Source organism: Vigna angularis, chromosome 4, assembly GCF_016808095.1.
Source record: "Vigna angularis cultivar LongXiaoDou No.4 chromosome 4, ASM1680809v1, whole genome shotgun sequence".
In the NCBI taxonomy this organism is placed as follows: domain Eukaryota; kingdom Viridiplantae; phylum Streptophyta; class Magnoliopsida; order Fabales; family Fabaceae; genus Vigna; species Vigna angularis.
The window spans coordinates 20,294-33,709 of record NC_068973.1 but is presented as its reverse complement, the minus strand read 5'-3'; the positions used below and the strand labels follow the sequence as shown (position 1 = coordinate 33,709).

Here is a 13,416-nt window from a genome sequence, read left to right as displayed (position 1 = left end):
CAGGGATTAGTTTAGATTTGACGTCCAGTTTTATGATTTTAGTTATTTAGATTTCGAGAAGAGTGGTGAGTAATATTTTTAGCGACCTGGTATATACTGGTATAACGTGTGGATCATGTGATTGGTAAGTCAAGGACCATGAACATCATAGGGCAATGTCGTTTGGATGGAATGGAACTTCAGCCACATTGGACTGAATGTGGATGTTTCACTTCAAACAAGATCAAGCGAGTCCTGTTAAATTTGGGAATGACTTAAGTAATTAAATTGAATGCAATTTTATTATGTTGATGCCTACTAAGAGGTTGTCGTGGACGGCCACAATGCCGACACATTCCTGGCCACGGTGTTGCTGAAGGACGAGGGGGCAGAGACGAGAAGCTTCTGAGTCGTCGTAGATGACGAAGTTAGGTTCAACTTGAAAAATGAAACAATCAACGTGGCATGACAACTGGCATAAGATGTGGCCTCGCCTTTAGTCATATCAAACAAAAGTTAACGCCGTCAATTTTAAGGACTAATAAATATAAGAAGTGGCTATTTTTTTTAAATGCGAAAAAGCACCATTTTATATCACCATTTTATATAATTAAACCTTACAATAATAAGTAAATTACTCAAAACTCCTTTTACAATTTAGTGCGTGTTGGCTGGTGATAAGACTGATGATTATTCGTTCCTTGTTTAGCATAGGATTAAAAAAGTTACTCTGCGCTTGTTGTTGGCGGTATTAGTGTCACTTCAGCTGTGATTTTGTTCCCAAAATTTTAATTTTTTCTTATTCTGAACAAATTTTAGACGCATGAATCTTAAGTGATCCTTTTCCTTAGCTTCGGAACAATTTTAAGTCATGAGTTTTTGAAAATCGGTCTTCGGCCCTCCAGATTTTGTGTTTCGATCTATTTATCTGTCCAACTTCACCGAGTTTAGCATCTTGGTATTATGAATTAATTTCTAATATTCGTGCTATTTTATGATTGTATTCGCCCTTCCAGTCTACAGGCATCTCTGACTTCCAAGTTAACGATGGAAAATAGATAAAATAGTTTTTGCCTTTTGGTTTGCTTCGTGGTATCTTTGTATTCTTGATGAGTTAATTTACTCAAATAAGCGTGTTTGATGTATACGAAACCCAATTATCCGTCTGTATAAGTTTGATTATTGGTGAATATTAATGGTCTTCTAAATTTTTCTTCTGTTGCCTCGTAGAGAGATAGAAATTTTCATTGTTATCACGGACAGCGATTTCAAGTGATAATGGAGAAACAAAGCAGTTTTCGGGCATCTACTATGGAAAAACAGAAGAGTTTTCGTGGATTTATGGAAAAACAGAAGAGTTTTCGCATAGTGATGGAGAAGCAGCTCAGCTTTATGGGAAGCGAAAAGAAGAAGAGCAAGGAGTCACCTGGGAAACGTGGTGACTTACCAATTCATTTAGCGGCTCGGGCAGGGAACCTGAGCAGAGTGAAGGAGATAATACAAAACTATTCTAATTGTGAGACGAAAGATTTGTTGGCAAAGCAGAACCTAGAGGGGGAGACCCCTCTTTATGTCGCTTCAGAGAATGGGCATGCTTTGGTTGTTAGTGAGATACTGAAGTACTTGGACCTGCAAACCGCTTCTATTGCGGCCAGAAATGGCTATGATCCATTCCATATTGCTGCAAAGCAAGGTCATCTTGGTAAGACACTTGCAATTATGTTTGGGTCTAGACTCCCCATAATTTTCTTTTTTTTGGTTTTGGATTTTGTAACAGTTTTACCATGTAAATGAACGGAGCATAATTACCCTGAAAAGGTTGTGCGTTGGTGTGATATGTTACCTACTGATTTTTAGTTAATTAAGATCTAAACCAAAACCAAAAATCCATCCTGTCCTTTCAGTCTTTTTCCATAAGGTTTTCAAATAAGCCGCTCTTTGGATGTGTTACTTTTGATTTGTTTAAGACAGTTGGAAATTTGTGTTTCCTAGTTAAAGAAACATTGTCCAGGAATGATTGTATTATTCCATCCTTCCCTTATCCCTGCCTGTGCAACTGTCTCTCTTTATGCATATTGAAAATGAAGTTAGAGAAGACATGAGTTGTATTATTGTGGCTTCTCAGTAAATTGACATGCACATCTAGTTTGTTCTTTTACGATTATATATTTGGCTTCAATGGTTTTACTACTTTGCCTTTCAGATAGTGTTTTTTAAGTTTCTGATATACTACTATGGGTGAGAATCCTAGGCAAGCAGAACCAAAGATATTTTTCACAAATACCATGCCTGTTATTTCATTCTCTCTCGATATATCTCTGACTGAAAAAGAATTTTGCAGAGGTTTTGAGAGAACTACTGCAGTCCTTTCCCAACTTGGCCATGACCACTGATTTGTCCAACTCAACTGCTTTACATACAGCTGCAAGTCAAGGTCATATTGATGTGGTTAATCTCCTTCTGGAATCAGATTCTAACCTTGCTAAAATAGCCAGGAATAATGGTAAAACTGTCCTTCACTCTGCGGCTAGGATGGGGCACTTGGAAGTTGTGAAAGCTTTATTAAACAAGGATCCAAGCACTGGATTTAGAACTGATAAGAAAGGCCAAACTGCACTACACATGGCTGTGAAAGGGCAAAATAAAGAAATTTTGCTGGAATTGGTAAAACCTGACCCAGCAGTTTTACTCTTGGAAGATAATAAAGGAAATACAGCGTTGCATATTGCCACAAAGAAGGGCCGTACTCAGGTGATTCTTTATTCTGTATAGCCATGATAAATTGATCACGTAGACAGTCTTTATTTCTGCTCAATGATGAATGTTGATCCTGGCTGATACTTCTTTTATGGATTAGAAATTAACAGAAAATAGACAAGTAAGCCACAATTTGGCTACTGCACAGATGTTAATGGTCATATTGTCCATTAAACAAAACGTAGCAGATGCGAGCACAATGTGCCTGTTGAGACTCGAAAAACCTTGACATTGCAATTGAAGTTGTGGTCGCGGATTGCATTTTAAAGCCTCAAAGCAAAAGTCCCTGGTTATTTATTAGTTATATTTTTCTCTTGGTTGCACATTGATGTACTAGGATCCATTAGGGGAACTTAATTTCAAGGTCAGGGCTATGGGTTCCAGCTTGTGGGTTCCAAGACTAATTTTACCTTTTGAGGGACCATACATTAAATTAATGGAAAGCTTTCAAAGATAAAAAACATAAAATACTCTAAGGGATGGTGTTAGGGCTTTGGTGTCATGGTATTTATTTTTCTGAAGAGATACAAGAAGCCAATTGGATTGTAGTTTCTTTACCTGATTAGCCTGATGTTTCCCTTTGGTAAGAGTTTTGTTTCCTGCCATATGTTGTTAGCTATGATGCATTGTATTTCTGTGTTTCCTTCATTACATGGGGTTACTTATATAGCAAAATGAAAACAACATCTCACAGTACTAAGGGATGTGAGACTAAATTAAGTTTCACAATACTAACATCAAGGACTTTCTGTTACGAAAAGTAGCACCCTTTCATATAAGGATCCAAAATTCCCTTCTATAATACACATTCCTCTCTCTCAATATTTCCCTTCCTAACAATACCCATTACTGCAACAACAATCTTGTCCCCAAGGTTGAATTTTGAAAATTGAACTTTAATGGCAGAAGTGTTCCCACATGACTGTTTTAGATCTGCCCTCTTGCTATTACACCAACACTTGTTGAGACTCTTGTGCTTCCAGTTCAACACTTGTCTCCTCCAGTACACATCTTCTAATAATGATTGTTGAGCAAGTTGAATCTCATTTGGTAAAACCAAGTAACCTTCCTTCAAAGGCACTTTGAACAAGGAGAATAAGGAGGGGGTGGAGAGTGTATCGTCGGAGAAAAAAAAGAAATTAATGTAGCTTTGAGTTAGTGGGACTACTGTTATAGTTAGTGGGACAAATGTTGCATTTAGGGGAGAGAGGTTAGTGGGACAACTTTTGCACTTAATGGGATAGTTGTTGCAATTAGCGGGACAGATTTTGCTTATTATTGGTGTTTGGTTCATCCATATTGGAACCAAATTCAGCCCACTGCAGTTTCCCATACTTGAAGACTTTGAATCTAATAAATTACTTTCATCATCCCTTGGCTTCTTAGAAGAAAGGATCTCTCCCTTTGCTTCGCGGCATCCCTTTTGGAAAGTCCTTCTCTATTTATAGACTCAACACCTTTCTTCAACAACTTAAGCTTAATATCTTGTCGGGTCTGCATCTCCCATATAATAGAAACCTTTTTCAGATTCTTTTCTCAAAACTTGTGGGGTCACCAAAGTTTTTGCCAAAGTGGGGTCTCCTTTAATTTTGACTGGTTGGCTTTGAGTGCATAAATTCATGAATAAAGTCTTCAAATTCACCTTAACATCGGTTGAATATAGTGAAAAACTATATTTTGGATTAATCTCCCTTGTGTTAACACACATAGGGTTCTCTATTTATAATAGAAGAAATATGGGCTAAGCCCAAAATACAAATGAGAAATAATAACAAACTAACTAAAAGATAAAAGATATAATATATCTAACACTCCCCCTCAAACTGGAGCATACAAATTGTATGAACTAAGCTTGGAATAGATGAACTCAGTGTTGAACTAGATGATTTGTCTTCAAGAGTGTGAGGCAAACATAGATGGACTAACAGCAACTTGTGAAACTTAAACTTCAAAAGTGGATGAAGGAAAGCCGTGGTGGACAATGACAAACTGCAAGGACTGATTTCCAATCAATGATGGATGAGTGACGGGATCAACAGTGGTAGCTGAAAGCTAAGAGCTACAAAACTGCAGGGACTACACCCATATATATGTGACTTGCAGTGTCTTGGAAACGTACTCCCCCTTAGTGTGAAGGGCAGAAATGTGGAATATCACAGTTGCTGGATCACTAAAACAGAAACAAAATACTAAGCTATAATGCTGAAATAAAGGCATCAAAGATCCAAAGATTGGAGGTCTAATATTCTTTGCTGGACAACTCCCAAGTGGTGATACTTAGCAGTGTATCACAAGAAGATCGGGCTAAACTCTAGCCCAAGAAGAACTGACACAGTTGCATCTGTCTGAGACGGTAGTTGCTGCAGCGGCGGTTGACTGCTATAAAACTGTAGGGACTAAATTGCCATCACTGACTGATGGGGCCTGTAGTGGCCGGAAGCGACAAAACTACAGGACTGCCATCACTAACTGACGAGGTGATGGGGGCCTACAATTGTTGGAAGCATACGACGTCTGGACAACGGCATACGGTGCCGAACAATGACAAACAGTGCCGAACAGCGGCAAACAGTGCCGAACAGCGGCAAACAGTGCCGAACAGCGGCAAACAGTGCCGAACAGCGGCAAACAGTGCCGAACAGCGGCAAACAGTGCCGAACAGCGGCAAACAGTGCCGAACAGCGGCAAACAGTGCCGAACAGCGGCAAACAGTGCCGAACAGCGGCAAACAGGGCCGAACGGCGGCAAACAGCGCCGAACAGCGGCAAACGGCGCCGGACAACGGAAGACGGCGCCTGAACAACGGAAGACGGCGCGGACAGCGGTAGACGGCGCGGACAGCGGTAGACGGCGCGGACGGCGGCAAACAGTGGCTGGACAGCGACAAACAATGCCTGTACAGCGGAAAACAGTGCCTGGACCATCAACGGCGGTTACGAAGACAGACGAAGATGGCAGCAATGGCTGCTCTGAGGTCTGAACAGAGAGAGGGAGGTCCGGCGAGAGCTATGGAGGTGTCGCGGTGAAACTCCGACACCGGGAAGGCGGCGCGTGCAGAACACGTGCCCGAGATCTGACGGAAAGAGGAGGCGCGTGAAGAGGAGTCTGGTCTTGTCTCCGGCAGGGTTGGCCGTCGCTCGAGGAGATGCTTCAGATCTGCTGGTCACCGGTCCAAACTGTGACGGCGGCCGGCAACCGGCGACGGACTGGCCTGAAAGAAGTGCTGCGTGGCGACGCGTGACTGAGAACTGGCTCTCGAAACCGGCGTGGTTGGCCGTCGCTCGAAGAGACGGTCCAGATCTGCAGGTCACCGGCTAAAACTGCGGTGGTGGCGGCGACGGTGGTTGGCCGCGGAAAGTGGCGGGTACAGCGATAGCAGCGACGGCAGCGGAAGCTGGCTGCACTGAGAAGAAGAGAAAATGGACTGCCGACTGAAACTGTAGAGGCTGCCGGCAACCATGGCGGCCGGCCGCCTGCAGACAGCAGAGACCACTAGAAGAGGATCAGAGAACCTGCTCTGATACCATGTTGAATATAGTGAAAAACTATATTTTGGATTAATCTCCCTTGTGTTAACACACATAGGGTTCTCTATTTATAATAGAAGAAATATGGGCTAAGCCCAAAATACAAATGAGAAATAATAACAAACTAACTAAAAGATAAAAGATATAATATATCTAACAACAACTTCTAATGTTGCCAACCAAGTTCCACCCAAAATTACATCTACTCTTCCAAGTTCAAACAAGAAAAATGTCTCATTGACCTTGTATTCTTGAAACTGCATTTCTACATCCTTACAACATCCTTATGTCTGCTTTTTGTATTCGTCTCCCAATCTAAAACCATAAGGTGGAGTAGATTCCACTGGTAGATCAAGTAACTGCACCAACCCTGAAGATATAAAGTTGTGACTCGCCCCAACACCAACACGGATCTTCCTCTTACTTTTCCCTGCATCTTCATGGTGTGAGATTAGGTGATGCCTCTTGTAGAGAAAACAAATAAGTCCAAATATTGACAATCTTGGTCAATATTTTCCTCCAAATTCCTCTCCAACAACTTCCCTACTTCACTCAACCTACTATCTATCATTTCCCCGTTTCTTCATCTTTAACTAATATGACCGCTCTTAAAAAATTTTCTAGACATTTGTGGCCAGGAGTGTAAGCCCTCCGCAATGAAAATACCTCCCTCTTCCCTTCTCCTAACATATTCAAGATATTTCATATTTTGAATTCCTCTGTTTCTAAAACCCGTATTACATTACTTCCCATTCTTGATTCTTGGATTCTTGATCCATGGGTGTTGCTTTCCATGCCATTAGAAACTTGCGTACTCCTGCTGTTCTTGACTGTTTCAGTTTGTGATACCACCCCACTTCCTCCTTGATACAAAAAATTAGATGCATTATTTCTGAAAGAAGGTCCTCCAATATGGTGTGACTCTTGCATAGCTTCTTCTATATCATGAGGGATCTCCATAACTCTTATTAGATACTATAGGATCACGTGGATGAATCTGATTCCAAACATTTAGTTGCAGCCCCACAACATCTTATCTTTTGAAGTTTGAGGAACTTGCGACACTAATAATTTGAATTCTTGTATGTAGTTTTCAACCATTTCATGTTGCCTTATAGCTGCTAATTTTTCATGGACAGTACTCGTTCTTTGCCTCCAAATCTTCTCCTCAATGCTGTTGTAAATTCCTCCCATGATGGATTCTTGTTCTTTTGATGCCAAAACTTAAACCAACGGTGAGTGTTTCCTTCCATACGGATAAGAGCCAATTGTAGCTTTTCCTCTTGATTGACATTCTGCACTTCAAGAAACTTATCTGTTGGATCTATCCATCCCAGAGGATCATTTCTCTTCGAAAGTGGTTGTTTTGTCAGGAAAGTCGTGTATTGAAGGCATTTACTACCACCATGTCCTTCTCTTCCACATGTAGAAACCATGACAGAAGATTCTACAGGTTCTTCTCTTATTAGTTTGGGTTTCACAATTGTCATTGTAATGCACAAAGTTGCAAATAAGTTTTCTTCCATTGTTCAACTTGATTGGATGACACATTACTCCAGTCTTGTTCAAATTAATTATGGTAACCTTGGCCAAGGAACTAAAGTTGAATTAAGGTAGACCAAGAGAGATAAGTTTTCTCATTCAATTATTCAAAAGTAATGGTAAGAGCTCTAGAGAAAGAGGTATCAGGCCTACAAGACATTTTCGTTGGAGGAGACCAACATAAAAGAAACAACCAGCAAGGAACAAATAGAGAATCCCGAATTTCATCTTCAATCACATTGGAAATAAAGAACCAATGGTCAAAACGAAGACAAGGAGGTTCAACAAGTGTTATGGTGGAGGCACGGCGTGCTTTGATGAGAGGAAAGCAGCACACGGATGTCATGTGTCTAGCAACAAAGAGTGTTCACATGGCAACATATGGACCTAATTCAGCCTTTGGTCGGCGAGGTTGCTCGTCGCTTGGAGAGAAGCCTTGATCCGGTTGTTATCGAAGAAAATGGTGACAAAGACAATGGGGAGACTTCGCCAGACAAGACTGAGACCAGCAAAGCGGGATCAAACCTCTCTTATACCAAAATGTTATTGAAAGGTCTAGTGGAGAGGCTGAATTCCGAGCTATGGCACATGGGATGTGTGAATTGTTATGGTTGAGAATTATCTAAATGATTTTATAGTGGCATGTGAAGGGTCTATGATTCTTTATTGTGATAATGAATTAGCTATTAGTATTGTTCACTATTAAATTGACACTAATAATGGCCTTGTCACTATTGTGATAAATAATTGACACTATTAAAACTGGCCTTGCCACTATTTCTTATGTCCCATTTGGACTTTAGTTAGCAGATTTGTTTACAAAAGTCTTTCTGAACAATTTCATGATCTCACATGCAAGTTTTGAATGATAGATACATTCACAAGCTTAAAGGAGGAGTGTTGCTAATAGAATATTAAGTGTACTATTAGAAATTCTTCAAAAATTCTAGAGATCTCTTTGTAACCAATACTTTAGGATTAAAATTCTCTATTTATAAAGGGTGACGTTTCAAATAAATCAATTGAATAAAATCTTCTCTCATTCAAATTAATCCTTTTCAACTAGCAGTGTAGGGAACTTTGGCTGTAAGTTGGTAATGCATCGTATTTTTTCAGCTTAACATCAATTTTAGTGCATTTAGTTATTTTTATCTCCTTTGGCCTCCCACTATGCCTAAAATCCTAACCTTAATCTTTGTTAGTCATATAGTTTTCTGCATGGTATGTACTTAAACATGTAATTTTTCTTGGTCTATTTCTTGTGAATGCTCAACAAGGCCTTAATTAAAGCTTTTTTTGACTATCCTACCAGGCTACCACCCTATTATCCAACTTGTAGAACTCCTTTTGGTACCCAATAACCGTGCAGTTTCCCTCTTTTATAACATTTGTATATGCCTCCCTTCCATGTGAAAGAATGTTAGAGGCCTTCTTGATATACTGGTGTTCCCTACATTGAAAGGATTGCTTCATGAGTGGAGCCAGCCATTCCGTGGGATTGTTCCCCTTCGGAAGTTCTTTCATGTGTAAGTATGAATGCCACCAGGATTAGTCCAATTCTGAAGATGTCCCATCATCTCATTTTTATTGGAGGTTACTGGATTCTGGCCTTCAGCCATGGAAGGTTTTATTTGCCTTTTGCTGTTTTCTACTTCTGACAGTTTGCTTAATTTCTCTAGATATTAGGATAGTTTCCCCCAATACTTTTTCACTTACTTTGAGCTGATCTTATTTAGATAATTTCTCATGAAGCCTCTGAACATGTCTCCAATATCTTCAATTTCCAAGTGGCCATTTGAAACTGGTATTAGATGATAAAGCTTGTGAACTGTATAAAAAGCGAGAACTCAAGTTTGAGTATTTTTCTAAATAACAATAATTTGCTTTTGGTTTGAAGGTTGGATTTACATATTTTGCACTCAAGCAGTTCAGTCAAAAGTTTTTTCTTAAGTATTTTAATTATAACCTATTCTGAAAGCAGACTAATATTACCCAAAAGCACCATATTTACACATGTAGAAAATAGAACATTAGTTTGTTTCCCAATTCACCAACTGTCATACAAACGAGTGAAACTTTCGACACCACTGCTGTGAAAGTTGCAACTTAATTGGTTTGTGACAATCATTACTCAATTTCATTCATACCTTGAAGGGAAAGCCTGCTCCAGGATCATTAACTAAGTTACACACAGGCTCAGCTAACAACTAACGAGCCATCAAATTAAGAAAAGAAAAATAACACCGACTAGAAGTTATTCTAACTCATCTACTCGTTAACATCTGTATATCAAGTACCAGTCTGGTCTCCTATTCCAAGTGATGCTGATTAGTTCGTAGTCTTTGTTTTCAGCTATTGGACAAATTAGTTCCAGTTTGGTTATCCAAACTCAAATAAATAACCACCCTTTGCATGACTAATACAAATTTCAACTTAACAAATGTTATGCCTTGATTTCTTCTTCCTATTCTTATGTATGATAGACAATAGAATTACTATATTTTTTCTCATTTTATTCATTCATTCATGATTTGTTATTAGCCACATTCTTAATCTGCTTGTTTTGACGGTAGACATATTTTAACACGTCTGTTCACTGTTACTTAAACATTGAAGTACCTTTGCTACAGTATCGTGAAGTATCTCCATTTTTAGTAGTCTGCCCAACAACCCTGTGAATAATTGACCACCTTTGTCTTGTATCACCCAGGCCAAAAGACAGCCATATGATTTTGTTAAGATTATTGGTTTTCTTGTTTTGCCTTCCTGATCTAGGATCATTGAATTTAACTGAGGCAGTTTTGCATTGCGTGCGTGCATACATGCAACTGAAGCTTAAGGAATGAATGTAAACTCAAAGGAAAAATATGTAGGATAAATTTATACTTATGCATAGGCAGCATGATTCCATGCTAAATTTTCAATCCTACCTTTGTTTTATCATTGGAAAGACAGCGTATTCCTAGAAATGAAAAGAAGTTAGCTTTCAATGTCTATTCTAAACTAGTCATTATTTATTGTAGAATGTTCGCTGCTTGTTATCAATGGAGGGTATCAACATCAATTCAACAAATAAGGCTGGAGAAACTCCTCTTGATGTTGCAGAAAAATTTGGAAGTCCTGAACTTGTCTCCATATTGAGGGATGCTGGGGCTGCTAATTCCACTGACCAAGGGAAACCTCCAAATGCTTCAAAACAACTCAAGCAGACTGTCAGTGACATAAAGCACGATGTACAATCCCAACTCCAACAGACACGTCAGACTGGCATGAGGGTTCAGAAAATTGCAAAGAAGCTGAAAAAGCTACACATCAGTGGCCTGAACAATGCAATAAACTCTGCAACTGTTGTTGCCGTTCTTATTGCTACAGTTGCTTTTGCAGCCATCTTCACAGTCCCGGGTCAATATGTTGAAAATAAAACAGATGGATTTTCTCTTGGACAAGCAAATATAGCAAACAATGCAGCTTTCCTAATATTTTTTGTGTTTGACAGCCTGGCATTGTTCATCTCTCTGGCAGTTGTAGTGGTTCAAACTTCCGTAGTTGTTATTGAGCAAAAGGCAAAAAAGCAGCTTGTTTTTGTCATTAACAAGCTCATGTGGATGGCTTGCCTTTTCATTTCCATTGCCTTCATTTCTCTTACATACGTGGTGGTGGGATCACACTCCAGATGGCTTGCAATATATGCTACAGTGATTGGAAGCTTGATAATGCTCTCTACAATTGGCTCCATGTGCTATTGTGTAATTTTGCATAGGATGGAGGAGACAAAATTGAGGGCCGAGAGTCGATCATTCTCCATGTCTCATGCATCAGACCAAGAGATTTTAAACAGTGAATACAAGAGGATGTACGCACTGTAATTGATATATCCGCATGAAATGGCTTGCATTATCCAGCATATTCTTGAAGTGGTGATAGGTAGTTTCTACTGTCAGTGTCAGATTGTATGAAGATAACCTACGGTCTTTGTTAGACTACAGATACCGTGAGAACCGAGGGAAATGACGAAAAGGGGGTGGGGAATTCTCGCCACGTCCGCTAGTAAGTAGAAAGGATTTTATCAAATTTAGTATGATCTTGGTGAAATAATTGTGGTGGTGAAGACTTCTTTTAATGGAAGATAGGTATGCAAATAATCACTATATTGGCATCATAAGTTATCAATCATTTCTAGATTGGCATCCTAAGTTATATCAATCATTTCTAGCATACCAAAATGACAAAAGAAATAGAGAAAAGAAATGTAAGATGGTGAGGTACTAAGACCAAAACCTACTCAGTTAGTAAACCTATAAAATGATGGATGAAACTTATTCCTATAAAATTCATAGCTAATGAAATCTGGAATAAAGTTCCCCGCCCATTACATTGGTTATTAACACCATGGTTAGCAAGTTTGTCCGGAGAAGAATTTCCTTCTTTGTGGAGATGTGATGCGTGAAAATTCATACTTGTTATCCTACTCAAAGTGTTACTCCAATGGTTTACGTAATTGTCAAGGCACAATGAGTTAGAAAAAGCTTTAACCACCAATGTGGAATTACTCTCAATTCATAGATTGTCGTTCTCTATCCATAGCAAATCGAACTACATTAACAACTCCAGTTATTTGAGCATATACATTAATAGCATATATATTAACCTATTGACAAAGAAAAGCCAGCAACAGAATAATCTTGAAAAATCCTTCACCAGTAGCTAAGTTAGATTATCCCGAGTTTTTTTAGGGGATCAATAAGTTATGAACAAACTCATTCAAGAGACTAAGACATCATTTACAATTTAAAACATTAAAAGAATGAGTTTATAAGTCATTTCATTTATTTATTGTTCATTTTAGTTATTTTTACCCATTGTGGGACTTTTAACTCGCTTTGAATCTTAACAATCTCCTCCTTAAGTGGAAGTTTCTTCATATTGGAACACCTCCCTTTAAAGCACAGATATTTTAGTGGTAAGCATTCCTTTATACCATTGTTTGTTACATTCCTCGATTAAAAACCCAGGAAACAAGTTCATGCACCAGTCTTTTCTGAGTATTCCTCGTGTTATTTCTCTCACGATGAGTTAGAAATAGAGAAATCATAGTATTTGCTTACAAGGTACAATGTACCCTTCCCATAGGACAATAATTTCAGTCAACTATGCACAACTCAAAAACTACCCCACACAACAATATGTTGCACTATATAAAGACTTTCTTAGAAAGTCTCACTCCTCTGACGCAAACCCCTCTAACTATCTCTTATTAATGGTTTCCTCCTAATGTATACATTTCATTTCCTATCACTATCGTAGTGCTTAGTACCCGCTGTCGCAAAAACAACCTTTTCCTCAAGGTTAAAATCGAGAAATTGATCTTTAATGTTGTAATGTTTTCCCATGTACCTGCCTCAGGTCCCCTTTCCTGTCATTACACCAACACTTGTTGTAGTGGCATGACATTTTGCACCTCAAAAAAAATTTATCTTTAAAATCCAGTCTAACGAATCACTCCCTTTAAATGTAGGCAATTCCACCCTTTTCATCCAATGTCTTTGCACTCCTTTTGCTTTCTCGTTGTCATTTTGTATAGATCTTTTTTCCCTCCATCCTCCATCATTAA

At 39.0% G+C, this 13,416-nt stretch overlaps 1 protein-coding gene across 2 annotated transcripts; it reads left to right on the top strand.

Moving 5' to 3' along the window:
• Positions 1–670: 670 nt before the first annotated feature.
• On the top strand, positions 671–11,993 carry LOC108322314 (ankyrin repeat-containing protein At5g02620). 2 transcript variants are annotated; one of them, XM_017554366.2, is made up of 4 exons: positions 686–727; positions 1,210–1,681; positions 2,321–2,730; positions 10,829–11,993. In XM_017554366.2, exons 2-4 carry the CDS (start codon positions 1,258–1,260, stop codon positions 11,669–11,671), a joined length of 1,677 nt encoding a protein of 558 aa, XP_017409855.1. In that variant the 5' UTR covers positions 686–727; positions 1,210–1,257; the 3' UTR covers positions 11,672–11,993. The 2 variants fall into 2 exon arrangements, with proteins under 2 accessions (XP_052732074.1, XP_017409855.1); XM_052876114.1 differs by having other exon boundaries at positions 671–1,681.
• The last annotated feature ends 1,423 nt before the right edge of the window (positions 11,994–13,416 follow it).

What these genes read in the sequence shown, in the direction of transcription:
- LOC108322314 (XM_052876114.1), top strand. Translation starts at nt 1,258, where the DNA reads ATGGAGAAACAAAGCAGTTTTCGGGCATCTACTATGGAAAAACAGAAG. An exon ending in TGCAAAGCAAGGTCATCTTG is followed by an intron (nt 1,682 to 2,320) that starts GTAAGACACTTG and finishes AGAATTTTGCAG; the next exon opens with AGGTTTTGAGAGAACTACTG. An exon ending in CAAAGAAGGGCCGTACTCAG is followed by an intron (nt 2,731 to 10,828) that starts GTGATTCTTTAT and finishes TATTTATTGTAG; the next exon opens with AATGTTCGCTGCTTGTTATC.